The following is an 18470-nucleotide window of genomic DNA, read 5'->3' on the forward strand; positions in this document are numbered from 1 at the left end:
TGCCCAACTACTACTTCTTGATCTATCAGTCGCTTTTGACTTGGCACACCTCAAGATCCTCTACCACCACCTAACCTCTGGAGCAAACTTTCCCCCTAGAAGCCACAACTTGGATCGCCTCTTTTTTGGGGGAAATACCCATTAGAGTATTCACTGAGAACACCAGTGCCCCCTCCCCACCGCACCCATCTCTTGCAGAGTACCACAAGGTTCTTGTGTCTCTCCAACACTATATCTTCACGAAACCCTTGTTCATCCTTCTAGACTCTATCGGCATATAACACAAACTATGCCAATGATAGCAAATTCTACTCCCCCCTCTCCAGCAACTACCTGGAAGACTCTACGAAAAGACAGAGATCCTTCTGGTGGGCCTCTCTGCAGTGAACAAGAATCTTGATTCCCAATACACCTCTTTCAAAATTGATGGCATCTCGATCCCTGTCCCACAGTCAGTGAAGACACTTGGAGTTTATCTGGATGCCACACTCTCACTCACACGACAAGTGAATGTCATTGTCTCATGTGCCGCCTACACTATTAAACTAATCAATGCAGCCAGACCCTTCCTATCCCCGGGCCGTTGCCTTACAATCGCCCGAGCCACCATTGGCTCAAGACTTGATTATTGTAATGCATTCTTTGAAGGAAACCTTGTAGCATAACATCCAGAAGACGCAGGTTATTCAGAATAATGCCCTTCGAGCAGCTCTGAATATCCCCAAACACATAACTGCAGCAAAGAGAAAGGCCTGCTGGGCCCCTGGCTCCCCATCCACGAGCGGATTCTATCAATCACGCACAGGTGCCTAAGGAGCCCCACCTACCTCGCACAGAAAATGACCAAAGCAAACTCATCCAGACTTATCAGATCAGCCTATGCCCATCGTCTCCTTTGCAGCCAAACAATGGAACTTACTCCCATCAACCATGCGACCTGAGCACTCCTACTGGGACTTCTAGAAATTGATAAAAAATATTACTATTCGCATTACCCTGGACCTTGTAACTGCCGATCTATCTTAAATGTAGATCTTGAATTTGCTTGATACACTGTCCTGCTCTTCATGCTCTGTCTTGCAAGTAAGCGGTCATGTAAGAGCACCTTGATGCCTGAGAGCTTAGTGCGCTATACAAATGGAAAAATAAATAAACAGTTTTTTGTATATTAACCAAACTTTGAATGTGTCGATTCTATACTATCACAACGCACAGAGGCATGTTCTTTCTTTTAGATGAGATTATTTTTGATAAACCTGGTCATCCAGAAAAAAACGTGTTCATATAATGTTATTACTGTAAGGAGAATTATAAATTTATTTCATGCCGTCTTTGATACCATCGATCACAGTGTCCTGTTGGGTCGGCTGGCTGGGGCTGGCCTCTCACGGACCGTTTTGGCCTGGTTTTCCTCTTTCCTTGCTGATCGTCACCAAATCCTCTCTCTTCCTCCTTTCTTCTTTACGGCTATGGCCCTCACCTGTGGTGTTCCTCAAGGGTCCACCATTCCCCGGTCATATTTAATATCTATGTTCAGCCTCTGACCAGGTTCATAGTCTCCCACAGATTCCTCTGCCATTCATACGCTGACGACATGCAAATCGTGGTTCGCCTGGATCTTTCCAGCTCGGAGTCAGCTGCCAGATTTCGTGCCTGTCTGGAGGCCATGGGGGAGTGGATGCTTGATAATTGGCTTAAATTGAACGGTGAAAAGACAGAGGTGTTAGTGGTGGGCCCTCCTGCAGCTGCTTCTCTCTGGACACCTGCCTTTTGGCCAGACTCCTTGGGCCCCTTCAATCAACCAGTCTCCACAGTCAAGGACCTGGGGGTTAAACTGACACCTACCTTGCCCATGGAGCAGCAGGTAAACTCAGTCTGTCAACAGGGCCATTTTCAGCCAAGGCTCCTGCGACGGGTCACTCCTTTCATTCCAGCTCCCCTCCTGGCCTCTGTTAATTCGCCATTGGTAACATCGTCATTGGACTATTGTAATGCCCTGTATCTTGGCCAGCCTGCATACGTTTTCTATCGCCTGAAAGTTCTTCAGAACTCTGCTGCCTGGCTGGCGACCTCCACTCCACGCGGCTGCCATATCTCCCCTGTCCACAGCAAACGTCATTGGCTACCGGTGACTAGATGTATCCAGTTCGAGGTGCTTTGCTTTGTCCAACGGGCCTTCAATGGCCAGGGGGCAGAATATCTTAGGGATACATTTCTGCCTTATATCCCGAGCTGAGCTCTGCGGTCAGCTAATGCCTGTCTGCTGACTGTCCCTCCAGTTAGGTATAGCCGTATTGGCAGCCGCTCCTTCTTAGTGGCTACTGCTATTCTTTGGAACTCTCTCCCTCTCTCGCTTAGAGCTATCCCTGCTCACCGCAAGTTTTGTAAAGCTCTAAAAACGCTTCTCTTTTAGACTTTTTTTCTTTTTCACTGTCCCACAAGGAACGCCAGGATGCCTCAGGGCGAATGTTGAGCTTTATAAATAAAATCCAATCCAATCCAATCCAAGTGTGAACATGGACTATTTTTGATAACATTTACCATTAAAGATGTTTCTACTTCTATTGATTTTCCTTATTTTTTTACTACTACATTTATTTATTATATTATCTTTGAAATACCTGAAATAGGTATAGCTGGATCAGGTGCTTTCCTTTCAACAAAGCATTGTATTTGTTTACTAATAACTGATGTATGACTGTATTCTTCCATGTCATGTTATTATTGTTAAGTTTAATAAGTTAAAATATGTATCAAAAGTGGCCAACAAAAATATTTGAACTTATATAATCAGTAGTCACATATGATAGAATCATTGATCTCATCAATGATGTTGTGCATGATGTCATTAGTGACGCCAACGGTGATGTATTCAGTGATGTCATGTATGATGTCATTAGTATCATCAAACAGAGACTCCTCAACCTACTTAGCACTCTACAGGTGCAAAAGCTAGAAGGCCAACATTCTGCCTTTCTATGAGTTCTCAACGTTTTTATCCTATATTAACAACTGTTATTAAAGACAAGGATGTCTAGGAAGGAGTATGTGAGATCTGAAGTGGATTTTTGTAGAAAAATATACTTTATTCAAAAATGTTGAATTAAAAACAAGCTCTGTATACCATTGAAAATGTGACTTGTGCTCCCCAAATCAGTGACTGGTGTAGCGAAAGATATGACAATAGTATTAAGGTTGAATATCCACAATACTACCGGAAAGTCAATTAAAACAATATTTGTACCAGCGTGGTGTGCTAACCAATCTTGTAACATATAGCGGTTTAGTGTTAAGCAATTGAGATAACGTTGCTACCAAAGTTGAGCAAACAACAGACCAATTTATGAAAAGTTACTCAGCTATTATTCATGATGTAATTAGTGATGTCACCAGTGATGTCATCAGTGATGTCATCATTGCGGTCATACACTGTGCAACACAGCACACAAAGTTAAGGTGCCTTGCTTTAAATTCGCGGGATGAATTGCAAGTGGTTTGTTGTGTTAAATCTGATCACTTTAATTCTATCTTAACAAAGGTATTTTCCCTGAATATATAACTATTTGATTTCCTGATGAACATTCTCCACATTCAACACCAACAAAAGCATAAAGGCTATGAATTACATCACCTGTGACAGTGACTGTGATTTACCTGCTGACAGTTACTTTGACAAAACTAACCACAAGACGAAAAGACAGATTATTGAACATAAGAGCAAAATTAAGAAAGGAGAATAACCAAACACCCTTATCTAACATTTCCTAAGTTTTCAAATTCCCCATCAGACGTTAGCCTTTCTCTCATACTCCAGAAATCACACAAAAGTCCAAGCACTCAGGAGTCGTTTTGGACCTAAAACACTTTTTCACTTGTCAGACTCTGTACAGCTACTTAGTAAAAGAACAGGTCTCTCCCAGACACTCACTTCAGAGTCACCTCCCACGCTACGTGCTGTTGAAGAAGGTTATCTCTGGATGCATTCAGATGATGGGAGCACATCTCCCTAACTCTCTGCTATCTGAAAGGGTTCCCATCAAATCCTGGATCCAGTTTACACATGTGCAACACTAAATACTGGGATCAAGCGTACATTGTCAACAGCATTACTTCTCCCCACTGATCATATCAGACCCCCATTCCTAATCACAATTTCATCCAGTGCCTACAGTACTTGTCACCGACATTTGTAATATCAGCCAACACAATGTACTCTTTGATATGATGCTGCACATGTCGGCGAGCCACCTCCCACACATGTATTCCTTTGTTGCCCATCATTAAAAGGCCTAAAAATAAAGCAAATGCACCTTTTCATTGACTCCAGGGTGTGGCGGTTGACACAAATAGCACTGGCCCCATGCAAGGTTTGCCATATACAACATGTTGCAGCAGTTACAGTAGTGTGCTGCATTTTAGGCACCTAATGGCATCTGCAAAATGGCAAATGGTCTTTCTAAATGTAAACTCTTATGACCTTAAAGTGACTGCAATTAAAATGCACTTGTTGATTTAAAAGTGCACTGAAGGGGAAACCTCCCTAAAAGACAGTTTACTATCTCTGCCTTATCTAACAAAAGAAAAAAAAACTATCAATAGAGGCTTTCGGAGATCCTCAACTCACAATTGGCATTGAGGATCATCAAGAGCGGGGACTTTAAGTTTGTGGAACAGTGTCCGGGTCTAATTACTAGGGTCCACTGTTTCTCTGAAGCAGTGGTTTCTCGTATCCGTGATCGCACTAATGAGCTGAGAAGGAGTGGATATGTGCTTGACGTGAAATGAATGATGGTGTGAAACTGAGGGGAAAGAAACAATATGACAAGGTGGGACAGCACGTGGCATCTAAGACCCTTGCCACCAATGAGGCCTCAGTGAAATCCCATTGGGAATGGCTCTGTTCATTTTCACCCCCAATTATGAATGTTAAATGAGCCTCCCCAACTATAATATGTTGGAATACACAAGGGCATCACCATCTTTATTGGCTTTTGGGCTCAGTTTGCCTTTTTAATAAGGCAGAAATAATATTTTTACAGGAGACATGGCTCCTTCAAGCTGTTGGTTTTGATGGCTACACTGCTACACTGCCCACTATAACTATGCCAATAAAGGAGAAAAGGGCAGACCATATGCTGGATTAGCCACCCTGGTCTCAAATGACATCTGTTCTTCTGAATGTGTGTTGGAGACAAGCAACCCTAATGTTCTTATAGTGGAAATACAGATGGAGGGTGATTGTAAAATCTTATTGGTTAATGTATATGAAATGGACATCTCTGAATGTATATCTGCCAAATATTCTGGTGACAGTGAAGTCAACGTTATCATAGGGGGTGACCTTAATACCAATGTAATAGGGCATAATCAGCACAATTCGCGGACTGGGGGGGTCTGCAGAAATCTGAAAGAAGGAAAACCTTTATTGCTGATATGGAACTGTATGTGGCCAATGAATAGCATATGATTAAGTCACAAATTGAAACTACATGAACTAATGGCCTATATTCCTCCACATTGGACTACTTGTGTCTTAGTGATAAGTTATTTGCTTTATTGGTTAATTTCCAAATACTAAGAAATTCTTTTAGCGATCACTCTATGTTGGTCTGTACTATTGCATGGGACAATAAGAAGCTGCACCCCTATGATAGGACTGGTGCGGTTGATGCCTCTTGTAAAGGTAACAGGATAGGCTGGTCGGATCAAAATCTTGCAAAGGCCTGTGCTTCGAACAAAGGATTGGATATCGAACATGTGGTCACGCTTACTGCGGAAGAGATTTCATGTTGGATATTGTCCTGTATGCATGACATGATGCCAATTGGGGGGAAACTATTACCTCATAAGCACGGTCAGGATAATCAGAGGCCATTTGATAAGGTGATATGCATTGGGAAGAACCGAATGTGCAGAGAATTAAGAGCAAGTGTGCGCAGAAGTTTAACCCCTGTGGCTCTTGCTATGGTGAAACGCCAAATCAAAAATAACTATAGAGATTGGGTTAGCCGATACAGGGCCTCGGACAACAATACCAATTGGCAATACATGGTTTGGATACTTTTGGACGGGGATACAAAATGATTTTGGGCTAAACTTAGATCTGCTACAAATTGTGGTAAGTGTGAACTTACATGCACTATTGATAGTCCTACTTGGGTTAATTATTTCTCTGACAAGTTTAAAGGCGAGTTGACTTACCTTGAGAAAAAACCCATATCTAATCTGAGTATCGATGGTGATGATATTGTCGCCATCATTAAGAAATTGAAATCTTCCAGAGCTCCAGGCCGGGATGGTCTGTGCAATGTTGTCATCAAAGAAAACCCTGAAATATGGGCTCATATCCTCGCAATAATCTTTGGCAAGATAATAGATACCGGTACTATCCCAAAGTCATGGAGGATATCTAACATCATACCAGTGTTTAAGAATAGTCTTCGTAATCTTCCCGAGAATTATCGCCTTCTGGCCTTAACAGATGTACTGAGTAAAATATTTTGTACTTTGATATTAAAGAGATAAATTCCTGGATTGTTAGTGAGAATATTTTTGATACGGCCCAAACAAGGTTTCGTAAAGGCTGCTCCACTAATGATAACACCTTTATAGTTAACACTCTGATAGAGCAAGCCAGTGGTGGGGACGAGCTTCCCCTGTACATGCTATTCGTGGACTTTTCATCTGCGTTTGACATGGTGAATCGTACAAAACTAAGGGCTAAACTCGAATTGCTAGGCATGCCAGAACATCTCCTCTACGCAGGTAAGATGATGTATGAGGATAACACGGCTAGGGTCCGGTTAAATAATCAAGGTTTGATGTCAACCTCTATCTCTGTCAGAAAGGGTGTCAGGCAGGGGTGTGCCTTGGCACCCATATTGTTCAATCTTTTTATGGCTGATTTTGGGAGCATTTATAAGGAGAAACCTAATGCTTTCCCAAAAATTGGCAATCTCAAAAATGTGTGGATTGGCTATGCAGATGATCTTATTATATTTGATAACACCTAGATCGCATATGCCACAGTACCAAGGCTGTTTGCAAGTTTTCCGATATAAATGGCCTGAAAATAAATGTGGATAACACCAAATTCATGGCTGTGGGCCACAAATGCTGCTAAAGGTCTGTGATTTTGTGTCCTTTGGGTGACATTAAAAAAGGTTACCTGTACAGGTACTTGGGCTATGAGGTCTACTCAGGTAGAACAAGAGTGAATGAGAGGCTCCAACATAACAAAAGAGTAAAAATACTGTCTACCATGACGGCAGTGATGTCTTTATCTAAGCGTACTGCATGTTACAGCTTGTTGGGTATCCTCAACATATATGAGCAGAAACTCACTGCTGAATTCTTGTATGCGCTTGAGACATTCTACTCTGACTGGTCTGCATGGGCTGATGTTATTGAAGGCATTATCTGGAGAAGATTACTGGGGCTTACTAATTATACACTGATACAGGCAGTTTGTTTGGAGGTTTGATTGATCTCTTTGTCTGGCCTCATTGAATTTAACAGAGCTGTTAAAGTTGTACATTAAGATCAAATCTGCAAGCCCCAACTCTCTATTGTTCATCTTCCAAGTTGCTTTAGAGGGAGGCAAAACTGTGGTATTGAATACATTCCAGGAAATAAACTTACAATTCTTTGGGAAAATAGGATGGACACGTTGTTGGGAGAATGGTGAAGGAGCCATGCTTACGTTTCGCAACATTTTTGGGAGAAATTGAACTGGATAATGAGCCATGAAAAGGTGGCTAGCATGAGGTCTTTCTGTTCTTTCTCTATGATGTTTTATGAGTTTAAACAGCCTGAAACGTACTTAACGCTCTTGCCCTCACCTAGTACACATAGAATATTCCTAAATATAAGGCTCAACCGCTTGAATATTCTTGAAATTAAAGGTGCATAGATGGGCATCCCGGTTGAGAAGAGGACGTGCAGACTATGCCTTGATAGTCATATGATCGAATCGGCTAGACACGCCCTGACAAGTTGTCCAATGATGAGATCTGTGTATGAATGTTATTTTTAGCAGGAATGTTAAGGCTTTTTCTGAGAGGAAGCTTATTTCTTTGTGCATTGCAACTCACAAGCTACTTAATCCTGCTGTACTCTCCACTTTTCAGGTCCTTCACAATGACTAAAAGATCAGGCCAGAGATGAGCCCAAGCTTCGAAAGAACACTTCTGCTGGGTATATTATTGAGGAAGTTGTTATGTTAATGTTAAAGGGTATTTGTACAGCGCACTATCACCACCGGAGTGGTCCCCTGGCACTCTGGTGGATCTGAAAAGGAAAGGGGCTGTGGGTTGAGTTAGTGGGAAAGAGCTGGATAAGTGCACGCGAGTAGTGATGTGCTGTTGGCAGCTTCAGTTCGGTTAACACCGTTTGCTGACCTTGGGGGTGTTTTCCGGTCGGTAGCCCTCGTGTGCTGTTGTGTGAAGCTATGTGTGGTATGTTTTGTTGTTGCGGTGTAGTGAAGTTTGTGCTGTTTGTTGTGCTTTAGGGTTGTGGTTGTGTTTGGTTAGAGTTTGAGAGGTGTTTACAGAGAGGTGAAATTGTTAGTGGGTTGGTTATTGGCCTCGCTATCTAGAAGTGATATGTGCTAAATTTACACATTCTTTCTAGATGTGGCACGTGAATATCTCAGCATTTCTATCTAGATCCGGCACTGGCTAATATTCACAATCCTGTCTATATAGGACGCATGCCCATATTCACAATTATATCCAAATGTGGCACTTGCCCGCCGTCAAAATCCTGTCTAGATGCAAAGCAAGCTAGCATTCACAATTCTATCTAAATGTGGCATTGGTAATGTTACCAATGCAGTCTAGATGTGGCAATGGCTAGTATTCGCTATTCTATCTAAATGCAATGCAGGCTAATGTTCATAATTCTATACAAGTGTGGCACTTGCTAACATTCACAGTTCTTTCTAAGTGTGGCACTTGCTAACATTCACTGGTCTAAGTGTGGCACTTGCTAGCCTTCACAACCCTATCTAGATGTGATGCAGGCTAGTGTTCACAATTGTCTCTAGTTGCTAAGCAGGTCAGTGTTAATGTCCTGGTCTGCTATGGTCTGAGGGCAGCTAGAGGGGCAGGGTTTCTGGAGTAGAGTGATTGCTCTACTCCACACCCAGGCCACAGCTACCTTGATGGTTGCTAAAACAGGCCAAAAATGGATTACAATTTACAACTCCTCACTGAGCATCAACCATCCCCTAAAGCTGCTTCCCAAGTGGTTTCCATACCAGATCCTTCACGATTGCAGTCCAGCAATGGTGTGTAACTCTCACCATTTCTCTATTGTGGTCTGATGTCTATTACCTCAGTTGTGAAAGGCACACCCACGGGAGTGAATAATTAAGAAACAAGATGAGAAAGTGTTCTAGGGTGTTCTATAAGGGTTGTGGGCTGTAATATATTGTACACTTAAAATTAGCACAAAGGACATGTGTTCTGAGCAATCTCACAGCTGCTTGTGCCCGCACTACCATTTTCCCTCCCTCTCCCTGACATCCCTGCTTTTCACCCCTTGTAACCCCCATTGTTATCAGTAGGGGTTGCAATGTCTCTGCACCACTCCGCTCATGTCTGCCGAGGCCAGCATAGAAATGGAAGCGAGGCTTCGCTCAGAGTCTGCCTTCCATGTCCATGGTAGCCATGATGTGTGAGTGTTTCTTTCAAACAATGGGTTATGCGATTGCTACAACTCTTTGTTTCAAAGAAACACATCACAATTTGCAACTTGGAATGTTAGCCAGGGTGCCAATAGCCATATTCACAGTTCTGATGGATGTAACAGGTGGCAATGTCCCGGTCCCTCGTTAAAGACCCTCAATTCACTCGGGCGTATACATTCTGGCCCCAGGTGGTGAGCACCCGCTAAAGCCCTCAAAATGCATGATCATAGCTAAATGAAAGTTGTGACATGGTTCTGGAAAGTGTCATTCCCTTTTTTCTTGCTATTCTCTACGTTTAGATGTGTCCGTGAGATCGGTGACTCCTTTTGTCAGGAGGATGGTGAATGAACTGTGTTGCAGCTGAAATCCTAGCCATCCTCAATTGAAGAGATTGAAGCTACAAATGGACTACTATATCATGCTCGCCATGCTCGAGGTTCATAATGGTGTACGGTAGCATAGGTTTATTTTACTGGGTTGTAGCACACAAACAAAACTCTCTATGCCCAGTGCAAAATCTCCCTTGGACAGTTGTGTGTAGGTAATCTTTCTTTGTTAATTTTCCATGATAGAGAAATCAAAATTAAATATACTGTACACATGTCAGGTGCTCTTAAGTGAATGCAACATCAGTGGAAACACTTTTTGTTCAGTGTTTATATACAGTGTAGTAAAGTCTGGTTTTGGGATGTCTTAGGCTCTCACCAATTATCTATGACATGAGCGAGGAGAAGCACGTGTTGTATTCTAAGTACTGCATCGCGAGAGGCAAGGAATCCACACACATTCACTTTACCTACTAAAAATCCCCCAGCCGTAAAGGTTTCATCAGGGCAAGGGCCTGTCAGTGAAGACAGCAGTCTAATAATGGATGTCCGTGAAAAAATTGAATGTAAAAAGTCAGGAGAAAGAAACGCAGTTTATTTACACGAAAAACGTCGTGTTTTTTTTCCCTGCAGACTTTTTACTTTTGTTTGATTCAGACATCCCCTTTTGTTGACACACTTCGCTGTGTGCCGCCGACTCTCTGGGCCTCATTACAAATCAGGCGGTCCGGAAATAATGGTGGCGGTAAACCTGCCGCCACCGTTGTTTCCGGACCGCCTGATCCTGACTCCTGCAGGCGGGAGGTGATGTTCCCGCCAGGTTTGACCTGGCGGGTTTAACACCGCCCGCCTGCAGGCGGACGAGGGAACACCGGCAGCATTAGGAGATGCTGCCGGTGTTTCAATGATCCCCATTCCAATAGGACTCAATGGGAATGGGGATTAACACCATTCCGCCTCCGTGATTCCCGGAAAACCAGGGTAGTAATGCCCCGGTAATTCCGGCAATCACGGAGGCGGAATGGTTATACGAGTCTGGCGGTAACCAGGCGGTTTTACCGCCTCGGTTACCGCCGGACTCGTAATGAGGCCCCCTGTCTCCCTGCAACGCCAGCTCTCTTCACTTACGTGGTCGGGAACCACCACTGCAGGATACATTTTTACTTTATTGTATTGGCAGCAGGGGACACCGACGCAACCCCTGATGCCATCATAGCGAACAATGGTGCGGGGACACCCCCGCAACTACTCGCTCCCCTACTTCGCTATAATGGCACCGTATGGCATATTTGTTCAAAATGTTCGGCTGTTCGAAATGTTCATACAGCCGAAATTCAAACAAATATATTTCAAACAAACATTTCTACCGCAACCTCTAAAAATTAGATAACTTCATGCCAATGATCAACAATTATAGTTTTTGAATTGTAGTCTACAGAATACAATGCGCAAAAAACAGCACACTTTAAGCATGGACAATAATGTAGCATCATTTGGACATGCAAAACCATCCATGAATTACAGAAAAGGCCAAGACTTTAAAAAATATAATCAGTCCAAACTTTGTACAGAAACATCCATCCACAAATCACGACGACTGTCTCTCGTACATTCACAATGTGCTGCTAGACAATGCCCATTATGGAAATATGTGAAGAATGGCACTCAGAACTTCAAATCAATCATGAGATTCCCATGTCACATCAGAAATGTGTGCAACACGTATGTGGTCTAGATCATTGAATGTACCAGTACAAAAAAATACAAAAGAAGTGCCATCCACCAGCTGAAGTACAGAATCCAAGAACATACCAGAGTCGTCATCAATGGTAAACATTAGAATTGTGTTACAATTCACTGGGGAAATGCACATTTAAAATGAAATAACAATCAATGGGGGAGATGTGGCATTGTGCAAGGACCCCAACAGCCTGGGGCTGCAAACTGCTCACTTGCCCAGAATACTGCAAGTGGCTTGGATATAGAAGCTGGACTTAACACTAACCCAGGGCAGTAGTATTTTTGGACTAGTAACATGCGATACACTTTATTTTACGTATAAACTGGACTACATAGAGTGCTTATCTGTCCTAATCCCTCCCCTGAATTTAATATATTACATAATGGAACCCTTGGGTGCATTAGAAATATGTATTGTGACTGTTTCCGGTTCCTGTTTCAGGTCCCTTTTTATGTATCAAGTTTTTTGGTTGTGTCTTGGACCTTAGGCTATTTATATTGATTTGTAGATATAAACCAGCATTAATAAGCATGTTCTCTACGAACTGCGAGTCTTAGCATTTTTCCATGTTCATTCTAAATATATTTGCTGTGTTGCTGGTATTAGCTCTAACGAACCTTTCCTCTTTTTTTCTACTTCTGATTTTCTTTTTATTCAGAAGTAAGGTATTTGTGTGGTTCAGTTGGAAGCGCTTATCGAGATCCTTTCTTGTGTGTTATTGCCAGTGTGTTATTGTTAATGATGAGACTGTAAACCTTAGACAATCATTTTGGACAGGGTCTTCCTCGAAGGCCTGTGGTTCTGGGAAGGCAGCCCTGCTGATTTCAGCTGGTTCCATTTCTATTTCTGGGCAGTGTGCACTCGTGTCTGTCCTTTTCTTGTTTGCATGGTTGTGTTTTTTTAATTAAAGTGTATTTTTCACAACATAAAATACTTAAATTTAAAAATAACATTTTGTTTGTATACGGTTCAGGTAGTTTGAAGTTTTTATTAAACGCATTTAGGCCATTGGCCTTTGGTGTATCAGACTTAAAAAATGAATATTCAAATACAATATAACCCCAAATAGAGGAACAGAAATTTAAAATGGTGACTTGGGAATTGGCACTACATGATAACATTAATGGTCCTTCTGCAGACAATTTGAATTTATTACTGTATGCCTACATCAATACATTAGAAGTGGTAGCATTCACTAGGATCTTAAGAGTTGAAAGCCCTTTCCTTGGTTCAAGGTACGCTGGGAAATTGGTATTTCTGCAACCTATAATGATGCAGTCGGTTAATCAATTCCATTCTGAAATATGCATTCTCATGAATTTCCTCAAATCCGTCAGTCGGTTTAATGCAGGCCCAACTCAGCCGTGGTAAAGTTTCATTTCGGGGAGCCTACCTTGGCTCGTATGTTGTTGTTTTGGGAACATTTCATTGTCATTAACATACACCCTCATTTCTAAATTCCCAATTGCAGGCATTTCCTAAGTGTTGCACTGGCACACAGAGCCGGGTCAGAACTTGAACGGTAATTGGAGATGTGACAGGTAACTTTTCCTCCTTGCCCCCTGTAACTTTCTCTGGACTTGCGCAAGTAGCGCCTAGATGCCCACGGGCTTGGCGCATTTCTATAAAAATGTTTAAATAAATAAATAATGCATAAATGGTTCCTGGGTTGGGAGGACTCAGGAGTTTGGAGGAATATCTTGTGAGTAATACATGTACACTTATACATAAAATTCATACATTTCTTTCAAGAACATTCTGCACTGCATTTGATGTTATATTCCCCATTTCGTAATACAATGTTTGAAGAAACTTCAACGAGAAATCCATAAAATGAGATTTTTTTTACAAAGACACTGGCTGGAAGGAGACGGTGATATGGAGGATGAGATGGGAGAGGGACCTAGCCACGTCTGACTGTGCTGCTCTTGCAGACTGTGACACCTGCTGAGGTGCCTCCCAGAGATGGTGGTGGAGGTTGCTCCTGGATGCTTGAGGAGACTTTGGCAAATTTCCCTGGGATGTTTGTGGTGGTCTTGATGTTCCCAGTAGCTGCCCTGTTAGTGGTGGAGGCCATGGCTACAAGGTCCTCGCTCCATCTTTGGACTCCTGGGCTCTGTTTGCATACGGGTTATTTGATTTCCATCTGGGGCTATGTTTGGGTTCTCTCAGTGCCATTCTTACCGGCGGGCGCTCTGCTGGGATTGGAACAAGAACATTTTCACGTATTTTAGTTGTTGACCTATCCCCTCCCATTTTTTTCAGTGGAGGCAGTTCCGTTTTGTCTTGCAGCCCCTCAATTTGTTGCTCGACTCTTGACTGGTTTTCTAGGAAACCATAGCTAGAGCATCTAGTCAATGCTGGGGGACAGATCCAAGCATGGGCCAGGACACAGAGTGATCTTTGAAGCTATAATGGGCCCAGGCTTCTCCCAGGAGAAGATTGTCCACAGCTGGGGGAGTCATTGGGACCCTGGGCCTTTGTTGAGTTAGGACTTTCCCTGACTCTCTGGACCTAAATCCGATCAAAATGGGCACAGCTCAAGGGGTGTTTAAAATGTGTTCACGAATGGCAAAGATGCAGGATGGTATCACATTGTTGGTAACAGGTAATTTCCAAAGACATCTGCTGATGGACAGTTGGCATTCTGACAAAAAGTGGGCTTCCAGTGGTCACTGATCAGAATGGGGCCAGGACAAGCACGTGAGCGTGTATCAGCTGGTCTGTCCACTACATTCCCACCTCGCTTCCATTCACCTGGCCAAGACAGCGACTATCCTGGAAATGGAAAGATCCCGCTCCTCAGTACTTGCACAGGACAGGCTAAACAGACAGATGCCGTGTTGAGGCGTGTGTCCCACTTTCCCCAGCACACTCTCAAGGCACTGGCTGAAGCTAAACATTCATGAGTTACCAGAGTGTTAGCTGGGGCAATGGAATAAAGAGACACTCACCCTAATTCTTCACAACCAAAAGAGCCAGAGAGAGAGACCCTTATTTTCATCAGCCCAGCCATCACACATATATGCTTGCAGGTACAAAGTCCCTTGATGACCCTAACACAGTACTGTGGCTGTGCTCAAAGATGAGGAGTGGTTCAGGTGTGAGGCAGGCAGAGAGGGGAGGCCAAGAAGAGCAGCAACGAAGGTGCTGTTAAGCAATTATTATCCAGAATGGCTGCTGCCTTTCATGGCTGTGGTGGAAATCTGGAGAGCAGGAGATGGGGTACAGAGAAAAATAACATCAAGAGAACGTTGGAGTTGCTGTACAGGAGCCAGTGTAAAAGACCTCCCCCGCTGCACAACTCACAGTTACATGCATGCTAGCACGTTCCTTTCTCGAGATGCATGTCCGCTAACAAATGTCCTGATTTCCCCATTATAAATTGAGGACTAATTAGAAATCTTGGACAATCATCTCCTGAAAAATAATTGGGGCGCACAGAAAAATTCAAACGGCTGTCTAATATTACACACAATATTTCAGAATGAATAGTAGTGTATCCAAATTGATCATATGAGATCGTCGAGGGGAAGGATGCAGCCCACAGTTGCCAGAGCTATTTGTTTGCCAGGCGAGTGTTCTAACCTGGGGCCAGCAACGCCCAGGCAGTGCTGCAGCCAGAATCATATGAACTTAGTTTCAGACAATATGTCAGCGCGCGTTGCTAACAGAGCACGCGTGTTCCTGTAAAATGGCCTCTAATAAATGAACCGTGTTGAATGACACAAAGTGGCCCAACGATAAAGAGCGCTTTAGAAGGCTTTCTCGGGCGCCTTGCAGAGATATTTTGGGGCCAAGACAATGGTGATAATGCTCTGATGATCAGCAGTTTCTGACCAGAGGGAAGGTCGATATGGCCAAATGTCGCTCCACAGTAGCACATTGTAGGGTGCCGAGAAGCATGTTTCCCCAGTGAGATTTTGCATTGGTGCCCAGATGTGTTCCCTTCTCCCCCATTTCTGCTGGATTAGGACCATTTAGTAGCAGGGCGAGGGATCAGTTTGCAGTAAGACACGCATTCTTGTTTATTTAGGCACAGATGTCACAAGTATTGAAGGCCACTCGTTCAGAGCTACAGAACCCTTATTTCTGGAGCACTTCACCCCAACCTTTGCACTGGACTAAAGATCTCCTGAGCTTTACTCACCTCTTCTCCCGAACCTTTAATCGCCATGGAGAAGAGTAAGACACCACGTCGCAACCTTGACGCACACCCCAAGCATAATGCATTCAGCTGCCTTCTCCCCCTTCCCATGATGAACGGTGTGGGCTTGCCCCGTCCCGCTACCCTTAGCTACCACAGTCATTACCTCCATCGACTTATACTGACACTCGTCCCATAGCACCCAGGAAGGCCCTTAATGATTGAGTTTCCGCCACCCCGTCCCTGTTGCCTGCTAGTAATCCATCACTAGGAAATGTGACATCGAGACTACATTTATTTAGTTATTTATTGTGCATTTGTAAGGTGCTTATATGTTAAGTAAATTGTGTTTCAAAGTGCCCACAGGGCAACGCGGAAGGAACATGGGAATGAAAGGCAAATATAATAGCAATGAAGAGAGAAAAAGGCGGTCCTACTAGGCCTTGTGAGCAGTCAGAACGTGCAAGTTTAGAGAGAGAGGGGGGTGAGGACGGCAGGGGGGTGGGGTGTAAGTGCTTAGGAGTGCCACACAAGGAAGTGCTAGGGAATAAGTTGCAAGCAACTGTTAAGTGGAGGCATAGATCACTTGGTAGGAGTGGTCAACTGACAAAAGCAATAAGTGCAGGCATGTGAGACAGCACAGGCCAGTGGGGTCCCAATGGCAAGTGCTGCGTGTGGGCTTAAACTGAAGGCTATTGGGGGGGTGGGTGCCCATGTATTTTGAATAACTTCTACTTTAAAAATATCACCTAATTAATGGTTTCAATCACATGGGCTGTTTACAACATGGGGTACAAAGAAACTTTGCATGTCTCGGGAGGATAGCTCAGCGCCAACGTGCTCGCCTTGGAAGCAAGACGACACGAGCAACACAGGCTCGATCCCCGGGTCCACGATTAGAAACCTCTGGGTATTAAGCGTGTTATAAATAACCGATCGTATCGTATCATGTGGTGGTAAAAACGTACAGTATTTAAAGTGTTTAGGATCGCGAGGCAAATGCACATGATGGCTTACATAGAAAGTAAAGCATGGTGTAAATCACATATATTTCCCCCATGCAGTACTTTCTATGTATACTGTGGTGTACATTTCCCATGCAATCCCAACTCATCAAAATTAGGTGGCATTTTAACAAAGTGGGGTATTTCAAATAGCACAATAGTTTTACCATACAATCCGCATAATGAGGTCCTTGGTCATGCAGGGGTGGACTGGGAACCAAAAGAGGCCCTGGAAATAATTTCCAAAGCGGTCCCATATCACACATTTTAAGCAATCTCAAGCCTTTTCCTATTAGAAAATTTGGAAATAAAATATTGTTACCACACAAAAGAGGCCCAGGGTGCAGAGGCCTACTGGGACATCTCCAGAGTTCCCCATAGGACAGTCCACTGTTAGAAAGAGGGTCGTTTTCGACATAGCGCAAGCACTGTGGATCTCAAAGAGGGACAGAGTACACAATACATTCAAACTAGGCATTTTGGTCCAGAAATATGGCATCAGCAGTTTTGAGGACGTTCTTCTCTATCAAAGGAATAATTGGCAGGTATGGGCATTCATGACAACAACTGCGTCTAGCTACCCACCAGTCGACAGGTTCACCGGCTTCATTTCTGCAGGAAATGTCTGCTGTCGGCGGAACCCCAGCGGCACTGAGCGGGAGCAGGAGCAGGCTGAGCCAAGCACAGGACGATCTGGCAGCCATTCTCACTGACGACAAAGTCCACTAGACGGTGGCTTTGCATTGAGGTCTGCCCATGGACTGGAAAGAAACAAGAGAGCTTCCAAACACTGACACGTTATGGGCACAGCACGGCGTGGAGCAGCAAGGGCAGTGCCAACAAAGGAAACATCGACTTTTATTAGAAATGCTTGGAAACAAAACAGCAGGTGTCCAATCGTCAACCGCAGCACGCGTGACAGAACAAGCTCCTTCCTGTTTTATTTTTTCTTGTGTTTCATTTCCCTCTCACTGAGTAATGTCTTCATGATACTGCATGTTAGACTGAGTGAGCGACTGTGTGAAATCACCACGCACACATTATAGATATAGAAAGAGGAAACACGTGTTTCACGGGGGTGGGGGGGAGGGGGGGGTTTCGGGAGGGGGACATGGCGTTCAGAACAGTGTGCCAAGACGTAATACGTGTTTTCAACGACTGCTGTTTGAAAGTCAGCAGTTTGTTCCTGCACCTTTGGTCGAAATCAACCAATTGCACACATATATATATATATATATATATATATATATATATATATATATATATATATATATATATATATATTTATTACACAGCCACGGTAGAGCTGTGTAGTTATGGTTAAGTTGCTGTTTCCATAGGAAGAGCACTTTTTGGACGGCTTATAACTTCGCTCTTCCTGGACGGATCCTCACCAAACTTTGCAAAAAAACGCATATAGCCCACTCAGAATTGTTTTGCAAACTTTGGTGAGGTTTGGTCCAGGGGGGGCAAAGTTATAGGGGGGGTCCCAAAACTTATTTTTTTCCCCATAGACTGAATGGGGAAAAAACTTTGCTCACGCCTACAGCCCAAACCGCTG

The 18470-nt window shown here is 43.5% G+C and overlaps 1 protein-coding gene across 4 annotated transcripts in view; it reads right to left on the reverse strand.

Moving 5' to 3' along the window:
- The window catches only part of DNASE2B (deoxyribonuclease 2 beta), a 534491-nt gene extending 516785 nt beyond the window's left edge, over positions 1-17706 (reverse strand). For 2 of the 4 annotated variants that reach the window (XM_069641599.1, XM_069641600.1), the window contains exon 1: positions 17495-17706. In XM_069641599.1, the coding sequence (XP_069497700.1) occupies positions 17495-17613 (119 nt within the window). In that variant the 5' untranslated portion in view covers positions 17614-17706. The remainder of the gene's footprint in view (positions 1-17494) is intronic. The other 2 variants (XM_069641595.1, XM_069641596.1) reach the window with 2 other exon arrangements.
- Positions 17707-18470: the final 764 nt, after the last annotated feature.

The sequence above is a fragment of the Ambystoma mexicanum genome, chromosome 1q, assembly GCF_040938575.1.
Source record: "Ambystoma mexicanum isolate Mex_15411 chromosome 1q, UKY_AmexF1_1, whole genome shotgun sequence".
NCBI lineage: Eukaryota > Metazoa > Chordata > Amphibia > Caudata > Ambystomatidae > Ambystoma > Ambystoma mexicanum.